Below are 13,769 nucleotides of genomic sequence, written 5' to 3' on the forward strand. Positions count from 1 at the left end.
ACATAAGGGAAACAGACTTGCTCTCTGTAGACATTGTTGTCACTACTCCCTTTTGCCCTTGCTGTTTTGCTGTTTTCTACCACCATAAACTACTGCCCTCTGCCATGTGCCAATCTGCCACTGGAGCCAGCTGACTATGCACTGAAACCTTCACAAACTATGAGCTAGATAAACCTTTCTTTCTTTCATTTTGGGTGTCAAGTATTTGTCCCAACAGCAAGAGTAACTGAGACATCCCCTAAAGACTGTCATATGATGATGCCCTGCCCTATACCTAGAAGGAAGCAGTGCCATACGGAAGAATTTAACAAACAGGCCTTGCTAAGTGCCCTAAATTCTCCAGTTCATTGCATTATAGCACATCCTTTTTCTCCAATTATACTTCTGCATGTCCATATGAATCCACAGATTTCCCTACTGGGGTGGAAATTGCTGGAGTTAGGTCCCAGGACCTTGTTCATGCTAAGCAAGTGCTCTACCATTGAGCTCCACCTCCAGTGCTACCTTTTCAGTCTGAAGACCCCGATGACATGCAAATTAGTAAATATGTAAGTGTTCCTCTTGTTAATCTATCCTTTTTATAGAGGGTCTCAGCTGTGTGCCTTAACATGGATAAGGGAAAGTATTCATTTTTTACCTTTACCACTAGAACTTCATTTCCCTTTTTAACAATGTAATTATTATTATTATTATTATTATTATTATTATTTTGAGAAAAGGTATCACTCTGTGTTCAGGCTGGCCATGAACTCTTTGTGTAGTCCAGGCTGGCATCAAACACACTGTAATCTCTTGCCTTAGTTTACTGAGTCCTGGGATTCCTGTGCCACTATACCCAGCCATTTCTTTTCTGACTATAGCAGTAACATACATCTATTGTAAGCACTTTTTTTCTATTACAAACATTTGAAACACATCCTGAGTGTAGAAAATGGGAAATAAAAGTCCCTCCTTTAACCACTTTGCAATTTAGAAAGTAAACCTGATTTCTACAAAAAGCTTTCTGTGGGGAGCGGCTGAACTGTAGATTGACCACACATTCAGGACTAGAGCTAGTACAGCCCCGAGAACACAGAGCACCAGAGGCCAGCTATGTGAACAAGTTATTCAGACTAGAGCAGGGCCAGCCCAGCAGGTGTTGGCTTTGGTGTTCCACCTTGTTAACGACAGAACAGGGAGCTCTGAGAATATTTTGTTTTCAGTGTTCTCAGTAAAACACTAACAACTTGCCCTTTTGACTTCGTTACATGCTTCTCCCTACTCCTGTGGAAGATGCAGACCATGCTGGGTTGTTGCTGCCTCTCCATCAGAGAGGTAGGGTCCCACCCAGTCCCAGCTTTTCTTTTATTATGTGTCCTTCCAGTTTTTCTTAATCTCCTGTTACCCACCCCCAGGACCCCGCTGGCTGCAGGGGCTGTGGCATCTTCAGATTGAGACTCATCTTTTTCATCCTATCATAAAAGCTATCATTGAAGATTCCATCTTACCCCAGAAAGAATGAATATCATAAAAACAAAGAAACAAACTATAACAAATGCTGGGAGAGGGACATACTTTTACATTGTTAGGGGGAATATAGACTAGTGCAACCACTACAGAAATCAGTACAGAGATTCTTTAAAGAACTGAGATTAGAAATTCCAAGTTATCAAGCTATTCCCATTTTTGTATCTTCCAAAAGAGGTAAAGATGTTGTATTGGGGCCAGGGATATAGCTCAGCAGCACAAGTGCCTGCCTGGCAAGCACAAGGTCCTGAGTTTGGTTCCTGGTACCAAAAAAAATCATATTACACTGATACAGGCATACTCATGTTTATCACAGCACAACACATAAATAGGCAGGAAGACAGGGTGGCTAAAACTAGCTGGGGGTGGGGTGGGGAGATAGCTCAGTAGAATAAGCACCTGCCTGGCAAGTGCAGGGTCCTGAGTTCAATCCCTGGTACCACAAAAGACAAACAAAAAACTAGCTAGGAAAAGAGGTGTGACACATGCAAATCAATTTTCAGAACCCTGCACGTGGACTTCTCACAAGAACACAAGTACATTTTTGATAAGTTGAACTGGATATAATACCAGTGTGGGAAATGTGGAAAAGAGACAGTCACTCTTAAGTGCTCACTGTCGTGTCCCTTCATGGTAGCCCACCCTACACTGTGAGGTGTATTTTTATTGTTCCTCCCTTTTTACTTGGCCCAAAGTTGCTCAGCAGAGGAAATTCTTCCCCTACCCTTCAGTTTTTTCCTACCTTTAATAAATGAGAAACTTTATTGCTGTTTGTCTTTGTCCAGAAAGTACCCAGAAATTGCCTCTAAAAGCAGGCTTGAGCACCGCCTATCTGGTAACATCTATTTGACTTAGCCAGCAAGGAGAATAGGTAAGGCCCTTTGGGCATCATTTTTTTTCCTCTTTCTCTTTTCTAGGCCAGGAATTCAGGAGACTTTTCTCATGGTGCTGGGAGCTATTTCCTGCTCCTCCCACCATGTGCAGTGAGAGGAGAAGGCATGACATCTGGAGGAGGCCTTTACACCCACTTCTAGTTTATCTTCCCTTTTTTTTCCCATTTGTGGTCACTCTGCTGGTATGAGTTAAGTAGCCAGAGATCCTGTTATTATACCTTTTTCCCTTTCATTTCTGTTCTCTGCAATGTTTTGCTACTCATTTGGGAAATTCAATTAGTCTCTGCCTACCCCAGTTTACTGTTTTTCTTGCAGTACTGGGTATAGAACTCAGGACCTTGCACTTTCCAGGCAGGCGACTATGCCACTGAGCTATTTCCTTGGCCCCTTCAGTTTATTCTTTTTGAGCACAAACTCCCACCTGATCTTTCCCACTCAATGGCCATTTCTTTCTCAGGGTGCTATCTTAGCCAAGGTTGCAGTCTTGTCTTGTCAGGCATCTGGCTCCCACTTTTTGGTTAGCCACTGTTATATTTGTTTACCTTTTTTTAAAAAACACACATAAACGTCCACTTTCTTTTAGATTGGGCTAGATTACTTCTCTACTTCTTCTAACTAAATTCTGGTAATTTATACATATATTTGATGGCCTGAACAGAATGAAAGAACAGCAAATAAAGCTTAACTCAAGTGACTGTAAGTACACAAAAATAGAGCCATCCTTGTTCTTGAAATATTTTAAGGTTTTTTAAAAAGAGGTTTCCATCTCTACTGTCTGAAAACACTTGAGTTTTTACTATGGGGTAAATGTGAGGGGTATTGTTCCCCAAGTGGTTCCACTCTGCTTAAGCAGAGTCCTCAAATGGCTCAATGTGGTGAAGGGAGTCCTTGAGGGGAGGGACTTCACTCATCTTACAGAAGATTTAAAGGGCTAAGTAATGCTATAAATTGGCTCAACAACCCTCTCTCTAAGGAGTTATGGGCCCCAGTATAGACACAAAAGTCTATCAATAGAACTTTCTTCTATGCTTCTATAAAAAATGCCAATGTTATCCTAGATTTGGACAGAGACATGTCTAGTTGAGTCTCATAAGGAATCCCCTCTGGGATCAAATCCATCTCCTCCTTCTGCATGGGATGCCATCTTAACAAGTCAACACCTAGTTGGCCTCTTTCTCTCTGGGCCCCAAGACAAGCCATGGGAAACTGCATGAAACATGTCCTGCAGATTCCAACAACTTCAGCCCTTGGCCACATCCTTGATTGGTGGGGAAGGTTGATCCTGCCAATTTAGAAAAGGAACAGCTTATCTGCCACTATAATACAGTTTGGGTTCAATATGAACTAGGAAATAACAAGAGATGGGTATGGGGAGGCAGTTGAAATTATGGAAATATTTTCAGTTCAATTAGTTCTTAAAACACAGAAGGTGGAGTAAAATCCCTTATGTTCAGGTTTGTGCAACCCTTTATCTCAGGAAAAGCTCAGAAACTATGCTACTGAGAGTGGCACCAAGGAAGGGACAGCTATCTTTGATGATCCCATCCTCAGATCCTCACTTGTCTCTTAGGGAGCTATGGGTCTCTCCTATATATTTAATGAAAACAATGACACTGAGAGGCCTTGTAGATCTCTTCCTAGAATTTTCAGGCAAATATATTGGCCCCATCTCCACAAGTCACTCCACTAGATCCAAGTGTCCCAAGAGAAACTGTGTTCCTCAGTCTCCTTATCATGCTCCTCAGACAACCTTAAGTCCCACTGGATATACACAGACACTTTTAAGCCCCACAGGACATACCTGAAGTGCTACTTTTTAATCTTGTATTTTACAAGCTGTCCTACCCTTGAGAGAAGTCCCCAGAGCAGAGGATGATACTCCAGCTCAGGGCTTTTTTTCAGTTGCAGATATCCAGCAATGCAAAAATAGCTAGGCTATCTATCAGAGGATCCTAGTAAGTCTTCAGATGGGCTTCAAAGTTTGACCCATGCTTTTAACTTATCATGGTGAGCTGTCTAGTTCATCTGTAGCCCGATAAATGACAAAGAATCCTAAAAGAGGCTAACAACTATGCAAGTGCACAGTGTGCTTTATGAAGAGAAATCACCCTGGAGAGGCTATTCTCCCTTCAAAAGAACCAAGCTGGGACTATAAAAATGATGTCTGAAATTATAGCTACTCTTACCATGTGGGTGAAAATAAGGATTAAGAAATCTATTAATTATGATAAGGTGAATGAGATCATACAGGGCAAAGAGGAAAATACAATTGACTTCCATAGCCGATTAGTAGAAGTCTTTCATAAGTATACCAACACAGATCCATCTTCCAGGGAGAGTGAGTCACTGCTGGGACATCGTTTCATTTATCAATCAGCCCCAGATACTCACTATAAATGGCAAAAATTTCAGATAGGGCCACAGATACCTATGATCCAGTTGCTGGACCCAGTGTTTTCTGTGTTCAACAATCAGGAGTCAGAGGAAGGTCAAAAGAGAAAGGCTAAGATTAGGGACAAGAACTCTGCTCAATGGCACTTTTCAAAAAAGTTAGATTGGGTGGCTGCTGGATGGCTGCTGTGCCTGAGAGCAGTAGTAGCTACAGGTATGTTAACAGAGCAAACTACAAAGTTAACTTTAAGCAGAGACTAAAACTCCTGATTCCCCATCAGGTCAGGGATATTCAGGAGAAAAAAAGGTTATTTGTAAACAGGTGAACAGCTTACCAAGTATTAAGCCATGCTCATAGACATAGAGGTTATTATAAAAACTTGCACTATTCTTAATCCTGCCTTTTTGATGCTCACAGACCCAGAAGTCAGCCATGCTTGTGAACGAGTGATTTCCTAGACCTATGTAAGCAGGCAGGACACCAGTAACCTGGCCTGCCAAGACTCTGAGGAGGTGTGGTTCACTGATGGAAGTAGCCTTGTCCAAGAAAGCCATGAAAAGGCAGATTATACATATATCACTTCACAACATGTTATTGAAGCAAAACCCTTTCCCCCAGGGATCTCTGCTCAAAACATAGCGCTAATAGTTCTTACTCAGACATTAGGATTAGAAAAAGGCAAAAAGCTAAATATCTATACCAACTCCAACTATGAATCTCTGGTTCTACATACTCATGCAGCAATATGAAAAGAAAGGAGCTTGCTAACTAATAAACAATCATTTATAAAGTACAGACAAGAAATTCTACAGCTCCTAGAGGCAGTCCATCTTCCCAAGCAGGACAGTCTTGCATTGTAAGGGACATCAGAGACATGTCTAAACTTTTCTTGGGAAATCAAAAAGGAATGCCTTTCACCCCTCAAGACTTTGGCCTTGTAACTGGGCATGGTGGCACATACGGGTAATCCCAGCACACAGGAGGTTGAGACAAGAGGATTGAGGAAGGATCTGGAGAGATAGCTCAGAGGTATAAGCACCTACCTAGCAAGCACAAGGATCCGAGTTTGATCCCTAGCACCAGATGCTGTGGCGCACTGTCTTGGCCCCAGAACCAGGCGCAATAGTGGTGCACACCTGAATCCCAGCACTTGAGAGGTTGAGCCAGGAGGAACTCTGGGAGTTTGAGACTAGCCTGGGGGCTACAAAAGTGAGCCCAAGGCCAGCCCAAATTGCATAATGAAATTCTGTCTCAAAGAAAAGAATCACTGTGAGTTTGAGACCAGCCTGAAGGCTACAAAAATGAGCACAACACTGGCCTGAACTGGATAGTGAAACCCTGACTCAAAACAAAAACAAAAACAAAAAAACCAGCCAAGGGCTCTAGCCTTACTCTTGGTTCCTGAGGGAGCCATTAAAAGCAATGTAGGCCCTGCCCCCAGGGCATGCTGAGATGACTGAGAATGGGTGTGGTGGGGGGGCACCTATAATCCCAGAGCTTGGGAGGCTGAAAACAGGAGGATCACTACAAGTCCAATCTGTGTAGTGAGACCCTGTAGACTTTGTACTAAATACATTTTAACAAATTTTTAAAAAATCTATATTCCCCAGGAAGATAAATGGACCTTAGAATAAGGGGAAATTAAGAAGGGACTCTAGTGGTATTCAGAAAATAAATTGGTCCTTCCTCAAGGGACACAGTGGAAGTCTATAAAATCTCTGATACTGGAGATCAAACCAAGGGGTTCTCTACCACCAAGCTGCTTCCTCAGTCTCATTTTTTTATTTTGAGTCAGGCTTGTTCAATTGCTCAGGCTGGCCTTGAACTTGTGATCCTCCTGCCTTAGCCTCCTGAGGCTGAGGTTATAGGTGTGCACCACTACATCCACGTCTCTACTTTTTAAAAATGTTTTTACTAGTACATGTTTGCAGTATGTAATGTTTACATTCATTTTAAGGGGTAGGTACATGCACTTAATATATCTGAGTTCTTTTTATTTTCCTCCCTTTCTCCTCATTTCTTGGCATCTTACCCATTTGCAAAACAGCTGTCTCTCTCTCTCTCTCTTTCTCTCTCTCTCTGTTTCTTCTTGTCTTCTTTTATTTTGTTTAAATTATTTATACTTTGAGCTTCTCATATAAAATAAATTAAGCAACACTTAAAAACCATATGTCTGATTTATTTTACTTAAAGTTATTATCTCAAGTTGCATCGATTTTCCTACAAATTACTAAAGTTTATCCTTCTTTATGGCAGAGTAGCACTCTATTTGCATAAATACCACATTTTCTTTATTCACACATCTGTTGACAGATAAGCTGTTTCCATGCTTTAGCCATTATGAGTTGTGCTGCTATGAACATGAGTATGAATACATCACTATAATATGATGTCATTAAATTTAGGGGAAAATACCAAGAAAGAATATCTGGGTTTAATGGGATTTCTAGTTTTAGTATTTATGAGGAATCTCCATACTGATTTCCATGGTAGTTGTACCGGTTTACATTCTTATCAACAATGTAGAAGGATGCCTTCTCCCATCCCTTGTAGACTCATGTGGCTGGTTGGTTTGTTTGTTTGATAGCCATTCTTTCTTCAGTAAGATAAACTTTCAGTGTTATTTTAATTTGTATTTCTCTGATAACCAGAGATATTTAACACTTTTTCATGTATGATATTGGATCTCTGTCAGCAGAGTACCAGGCAAAATTTTTTCCTATTTTGTAGCCCTCTACTTCTTGCCCTTCTATCCCACTCCATCATCTTCCTACTGTCCATCAGAGACTTTCAACCACTATTGGGGGCTTTTTCTATTCTCCACCCCACTGCTGCTGCCTGCTTTCAGGGGCGCCCACCCTGGATACTCTTGCTGCTAGGGACAACCATCCTCAGATGCCTGTGTAACGGGATGAAACTCTCTTGTTTCTGTCTTTGGTGTGTCTCCACTGCCAGGGCCGAGCTCCACCTCTGACATTCATTAGTATTTCTCCACTTCCTCATCCCTAGGAACTGTACAGCAACAATGTGCATTTCCAGGGTCACTGTGATCCACCTTCTGCCTACCTCTCTCCAGAGGTATCTTGGCATTGAGTACTTCCTTCCCCACCTCGAGTGTACCAGCCAGGGTGTCCTATGCCTCTGTGCTTTTGTGCTTAGAATTTGTTTGCCTCTAGTCTCCCACCTCACCTAACTTCTCTGTGGTCTCTTCCCCACCTCTGTGAAGAGGACTTTTCCTTTCCCCCAACTCACCACTTGTTATAGCCTTCCTGCCCATGCTTTTCTTTCCTACAGGATCATCTAAGGACCTATATGATTATAAAAATGGATAAGAAACTGGAAACCACTTGCCCTCAAAGAACACCAGTCTCATCATGTGTTAGGGAGAGAGGAATGAATTAATTAACAAATGAATGAATAAAATACATGGAATGTAAATTAATGATGACAGATATGCCGAAAAATAAAGCAGAGAAGTGGGGGAGAGGAACCAGTACTCAGAGAAGCCCTCCCAGGGAGGTAATATTGGAGCAAAGATCTGAAGGAGGTGAGATACCTGTGAGCAAAGCTCTGGCAAGTAGATAGCATGTGCAAAGCTCTTGAGGTAGGCATGTGCTTGGCATGTTCTGGAAGGACCCAGGAGACTGAGGCTGGAGCCAGAGAATAGAGAGACAAGGAGGATGGTGATGAGGGAGGACTTTGGCATTTACCCTGAGTGAGACATTGGAGGAGGGACATGAGTATTGTAGACTAGACTGGCTGGGATGAGGTTAGAAGCAGAGCCAGTTGTGAGGTGAGTGTTGTCTTCCAGGCCAGCACTGGTGAGGGCTTGGCCCTGAGTGTAGGCAGTGGAGGTGATGAGAAGTGGCTGGCTTCTGACTGTACGTGGAACACTGTGCCCACAGGATTTACTGCCAGATAATATGTAGAGCATGAAAGAAAGAGGCATTGGAGGGCTGAGCTGAGATGATGGAGTTGCTGTTTACTGTGGGGGAGACATTTCCTGGGAGGACAGGGATTTGGGTAGAGGATACATTGTTTGGGACACAGTCAGTCTGAGAAGCCTAGGGTACACCCAAGCATTAATGCTGAGCCAGCATCTGGACAGACCCTTTTAGAGCTCAGCAGAGGGGCCAGCAAGGCCTGTGTTCTTCAGAGCTAATGTCCCCATGAGCACATAACACCAGCCCTACAGCTAGTCCTCAAGAAATACATAGTAAGTGAGCACCTAGTATCTGGTTGACTTGGTGGTTGGCAATGCAGGGAACACCCCCCACCAAGAAGTGTTGGTGGTGGCCAAGAGGCAGTTGAACAAAGTCCCTGTCATTTGGGCAGATATCAATTGTGCCAAGACTCTGGGGTTGTTGAGCAAAAATGAGGGGTGTTAGTCACTGATGGTGTGACTTTAATAACCAAATCAATTTGGCTCAATGGCTGTGACTGTTGTAGAATAGAGTGAATAGAGTCTACTCACTATATAGCATCTATTCAACTAACAGAGTCTATTGAACTATAATTGAGCAAACCCAAAATTCAAATGAGGCCCAGTAACATGGCCTCTTTGGACATATGCCTTCCTTCATGTAATGCACTGTGGTCCAGGGCAGTTTCACATTCTGCAGAAATAAAGCAGAAGGAAAAAAAAAGGGATGATGGTGAGGGGACACAGCCACTCTGCCTGTGGAGAGGAAGGGGCCAGGAAGGCCTGGGTTCTCAGCCAGTTCCTGCACTCCATCAGATTTTGAGCTAATTCATGTGTTGCACCTGTGTGTGTATGTTGTGTTCAGGCTCCCCTCTCCAGGAAGCATTTGTATGTAGGCAGCCTGGAGTTCTAAGGTGCCAGATCCTTATGGAAAAGAGCAAAGAAAGAAGAAACAACAAGCATTTTACAGGAAACCTGTCACCAAGCAAGCAGCAATGGGGCTGCTGCAGTTCCCCAAAATGATTTAATCACCAACACTAGAGAACAAAGGCAAAACTATTTTTGACTGCAACACATTACACCAGAAAATAATCACATTGGAATGAAAAGAAAGAAAGCGTCTTTAAAGGTAAGATAGTAAAAGATTATGATCATGTGGTTGCATGTTTTTCTACTTAGATTCTTTTCTGATTCCTCTATACACTAAGGTGAGATGCCTGCCACTCATCCACCTTAGGTTTGTGCAATATGGCTCCACCCTATTGTCCAAAGGGCCACTGTACTGGGGAAACCCTTGCAAATTACAGCAAGAAAATTCAAGACATGCCTATTGCTCCAACTGTACTTTGCAAACCCAAGAGTAGAAGTGTGCATTAGAGATGTATCGCTAAATACAGGGCATTCTTTCCCATGGAAACAGATGAACCCAGGGAGAAAGGCATAAAACTATGAATGATAAAAACTGTCTGTAACTGGCTTCCAATCTACTTGAGAAACAAGAATAGCACACAAGAGAAACACAGCAGGCTGTAATAATGTCCCTCTTGGGTAGGAGAAAAAAGGAAATTACTTCTAGTGTGAAAGTGTTACTATTTTAGGCAACGGGCATATTCATGAGTAAATCTGCTATCTCTTCATGCTTCAACACAGATGAAGCTCAAAGACATATGCTAAGCAAAAGACAAAAGACCACACGTCCTATGATTCCACTTAAATGTGCAATGTCTAGAAATAGCAAATTTATAGAGACAGAAAGTGGATTTGTGGTGGCCAGGATCCAGGGAGGTGACCAACCAAATGGAGTAGGGATGAGTGCTTAATGTTTAGGGTGGCGAATATGTTCAAAAATAGAATGTGTGCACCACATGCTTGTAAATATATTAAAACCTATTGAATTGTACTCTTTACATGGGTGGATTTAATTATATGTAAATTACATCTTAGTAAAGCTGCTTTTTACAGAAATCTGCAATCCCCAATGTTTGCTGCACCTGCAAAAGGGACACATTCACCTGCAAAATGGCTTTTTTGATGTTGTTTTTATATAATAAACATGACCAGGTAATGGCATATAATAACAAGTAATAAATATGACCAAGTATTTTAATAGGGTGGGTGTTTTAAAAATCATAATTAGCATAGCATTTAAATGTGCAGGGAAGATAAATAGAAGCTTGGCAGTTCTATGACCTCAGTGGTGCTATGTTGATGTGTGCGGTCCCAAATGAAAGAAGGACGAAGATTTAGCTAGCAAACCAAGTCAGTCCATTCCCTTTACCTCACTGTAATAAGCCACTTCTGCTGAACAACAGAAACAGCAAAGAGTAAATCAGACAAAGAAACTTTGTCATTAGGTTCCCAGTTGTCAGTGGAATGGATCACACCCTCATTAAGTGCAATGATTGTGTGCTATATTTTTCTTGTCCCCAGGAGAATCCCTGTGGCTCGAGGTTGAGAACACAGGAGGTCACTAAGCCACACCAGCTATACATAGCTGGCTGGTTTCCCCCAAGTGGTGTGAGGGCCTGGGTTGGATGGGTAAGAGCATTTATGTACCCCAGGCCTTCCCACTTGGCCACATTCCCCGCCACCCGGACAGATGGTCTTTCTGGACATTTCTGAAGTTCCTTAGTTGATGCACAGACAGCCACAGAACAGGACAAAGTGCTGTCTTCTGTGCCTCTGAACAGTATGTCTTTTATTACCAATGCTCACTGAGTGGGCAGGTCTAATGTGTTTGGTTTTCTGAGACAAGGTCTACTACGTAGCCTGTGCTGGCTTCGAACCCATGGTGATCCTCCTACCTCAGCCTGCAAAGTGCTGGAATTCCAGGCATGTGCCACCATGCCCGTCCAGTGGCAGGTCTAACTTAAAAAGCACAGTGGCGAGCTTTTAGAGGACTTCTCCCATTTGGAGGTCATAGAACAGGGTTGTATGACAGCACTGCCAAAGCAACAAAGATCTGCCCCATGGGTCAAGTTCTTCTGAAACGTTCGCCCTGTGACAGATACTCAAGCATGGGTTCTTGAACAAATGGACAAACAAATGCATCCTAATGCCAACCATGAAAGAGAAGTCTAAGGGCCAGCACTGTGGGTATCTATGATCTGGAGGAATTGGGTCTGAACCTCGAATGACTCTTCTTGCAAAGAAATGGTATGGAACAAAACCCCCAAAGCATCTTAAAGCATTAACTATTACAGAACAAGAGAGATATATATTAGTAGTAGAGCATGTGTGAGTCCCTGGGTTGGATCCTCAGAACCCTCCCCCCTAGAAAACTGACTTGCAATTGCAAGGAGGAGAGAAAAGAATAGCTCCTTCTTAGAAATATATCTTGAAATTTGTAAAAAAAGACCTCGGGATTATATTTTCACATGTCTCTAACTATTGAGAAATGTGACTAAGCAAGAAAAGTAGGTATTTTATCAGTAAAATATAGTGAGAGATTAGAGGAGGGTCATTTGTAGAGCAGAAAGGCATCCTGTAATGTTCACACATACCACAAGTGCCATAAAGAAGACATTTAATTTCTGACATCCAAATGAATCTGAGAAGGAATTCTGAGTTGATGGGTACTTGAAAATCAATAGAGGCATGAAAGAGTATTACTTCTAAGATTGAGAGAATTTAAAAGTTGATTTGGCTGACATTTTAGGGACTTGACTTTAATGTTTTCATATGTAAGCACATCACTCCTGCCGGGGCCAAGTTTCAAAATTTTACAATAACAAAGTGGATATTGAGTCTTTGGGGTTTCCTGACTCTCGGTTGGATTATGCTTTTTTTTTAAAAAAAAAATTAGATTTCAGTGGTACCCAGTGTGTTATGTTAATCCATACTTAAAGTAGGATGAACTTATGTTCCCTTCCTGGGACAGTCCTGGCTTACAACTGTTGTCCCAGCAGAATTATTAATAGCATCTTCCACTAGTATCAATAATATCTTATTTTGGAAGATTAAATTCTATAAGCAGTCTAACTTTGACTCCTAAATGTTTCTGAGAATATTTCACTCAAGGACTTGGAGTGTAGCTCAGTGGTAGAATACTTTCCTAGCATGTGCGAGATCCTGAGTTCATCCCTAAAATCACACACACCAAAAAGACTACTTTGCATTTCTCACTTATTGCCACCAATTGTTAGTTTATATTTCTGAGAGCTTCTTTTCTGTTGCATTTGAATCATTCTTTCGACTTTATAAGGCTACGTACAGAACCAGAAAGCCAAAGGCAAGACAGTGACATCTTAGGCACCCAAAGACAACTGCCAGTTGTTAATAGCACATGTTAACTACTTAACATGTGTTGCTAATACTTTTCATTATTCAGGTTGTATTTCTATTTATCAACTATATTATTAAATTATGTCACTAAACATGTAATGGATGCCAATGACTGAATAGCACATACCTTCATAGCCAAAGAGAAGTAATAACAAGAAGCCTTCTACCTTGCCAGGCATTTTCCCCTCGTCCTTGGCTGAAGCTCTACCTTACTGAACTGGGGAGCTTGCCCAAGAGCAGGGGATTAACCTGAGCATTGGCCTCACTAAGCATCTTATTCCATTTAGTCCTTAGGTCTTCAGCTAAGCCCCAGCAAGTTAACCCATACAGTTACCTGCCTCAGTAAGGAATTCTCTGAGAAGACACAGAAGGTGACTGAGGTTGGCTGAGCAAGGACAATATTGATTTAATTCTATTTAAATGTAGAAGAAGTGATGCAAGGAACTGGGAACTAGAATCAGAAGATTCCAGTCTTAATCCTTTCTCTGTCATTACCTTCTAGGATGACCTTGAGCAATTTTTTTGCAGTAATGTTCTCTGTATGACATTCCCATCCTGCTCACTCAGGAAAATACTAGAGTTGGTGAGGGAGGCAGGGGACAATTACACACAAAGATATTGTGTAATAAAAGCTTGCAGACAATCAAAACGGCCAAGGTGAGCGGATGATTATGCAAATTAGGAAGGCAGAGTAGCCTGAGAGGGTTAGGAGCACAGATCTCCAAGGCAGCCTTGGTGCGAATCCTAGTGCTACCAATGGCTGCGAGGTGAC

General features: G+C 42.0%; 1 protein-coding gene across 1 annotated transcript in view; it reads right to left on the reverse strand.

The window, feature by feature from the left end:
- The window catches only part of Rs1 (retinoschisin 1), a 29,657-nt gene extending 16,470 nt beyond the window's left edge, over positions 1-13,187 (reverse strand). Inside the window, exon 1 of the mRNA XM_004635093.1 lies at positions 13,125-13,187. Coding sequence (XP_004635150.1) covers positions 13,125-13,176 — 52 coding nt within the window. The 5' untranslated portion in view covers positions 13,177-13,187. The remainder of the gene's footprint in view (positions 1-13,124) is intronic.
- Between the last annotated feature and the right edge of the window lie 582 nt (positions 13,188-13,769).

This window comes from Octodon degus, unplaced genomic scaffold (assembly GCF_000260255.1).
Source record: "Octodon degus isolate 3935 unplaced genomic scaffold, OctDeg1.0 scaffold00069, whole genome shotgun sequence".
NCBI classification, from domain to species: domain Eukaryota; kingdom Metazoa; phylum Chordata; class Mammalia; order Rodentia; family Octodontidae; genus Octodon; species Octodon degus.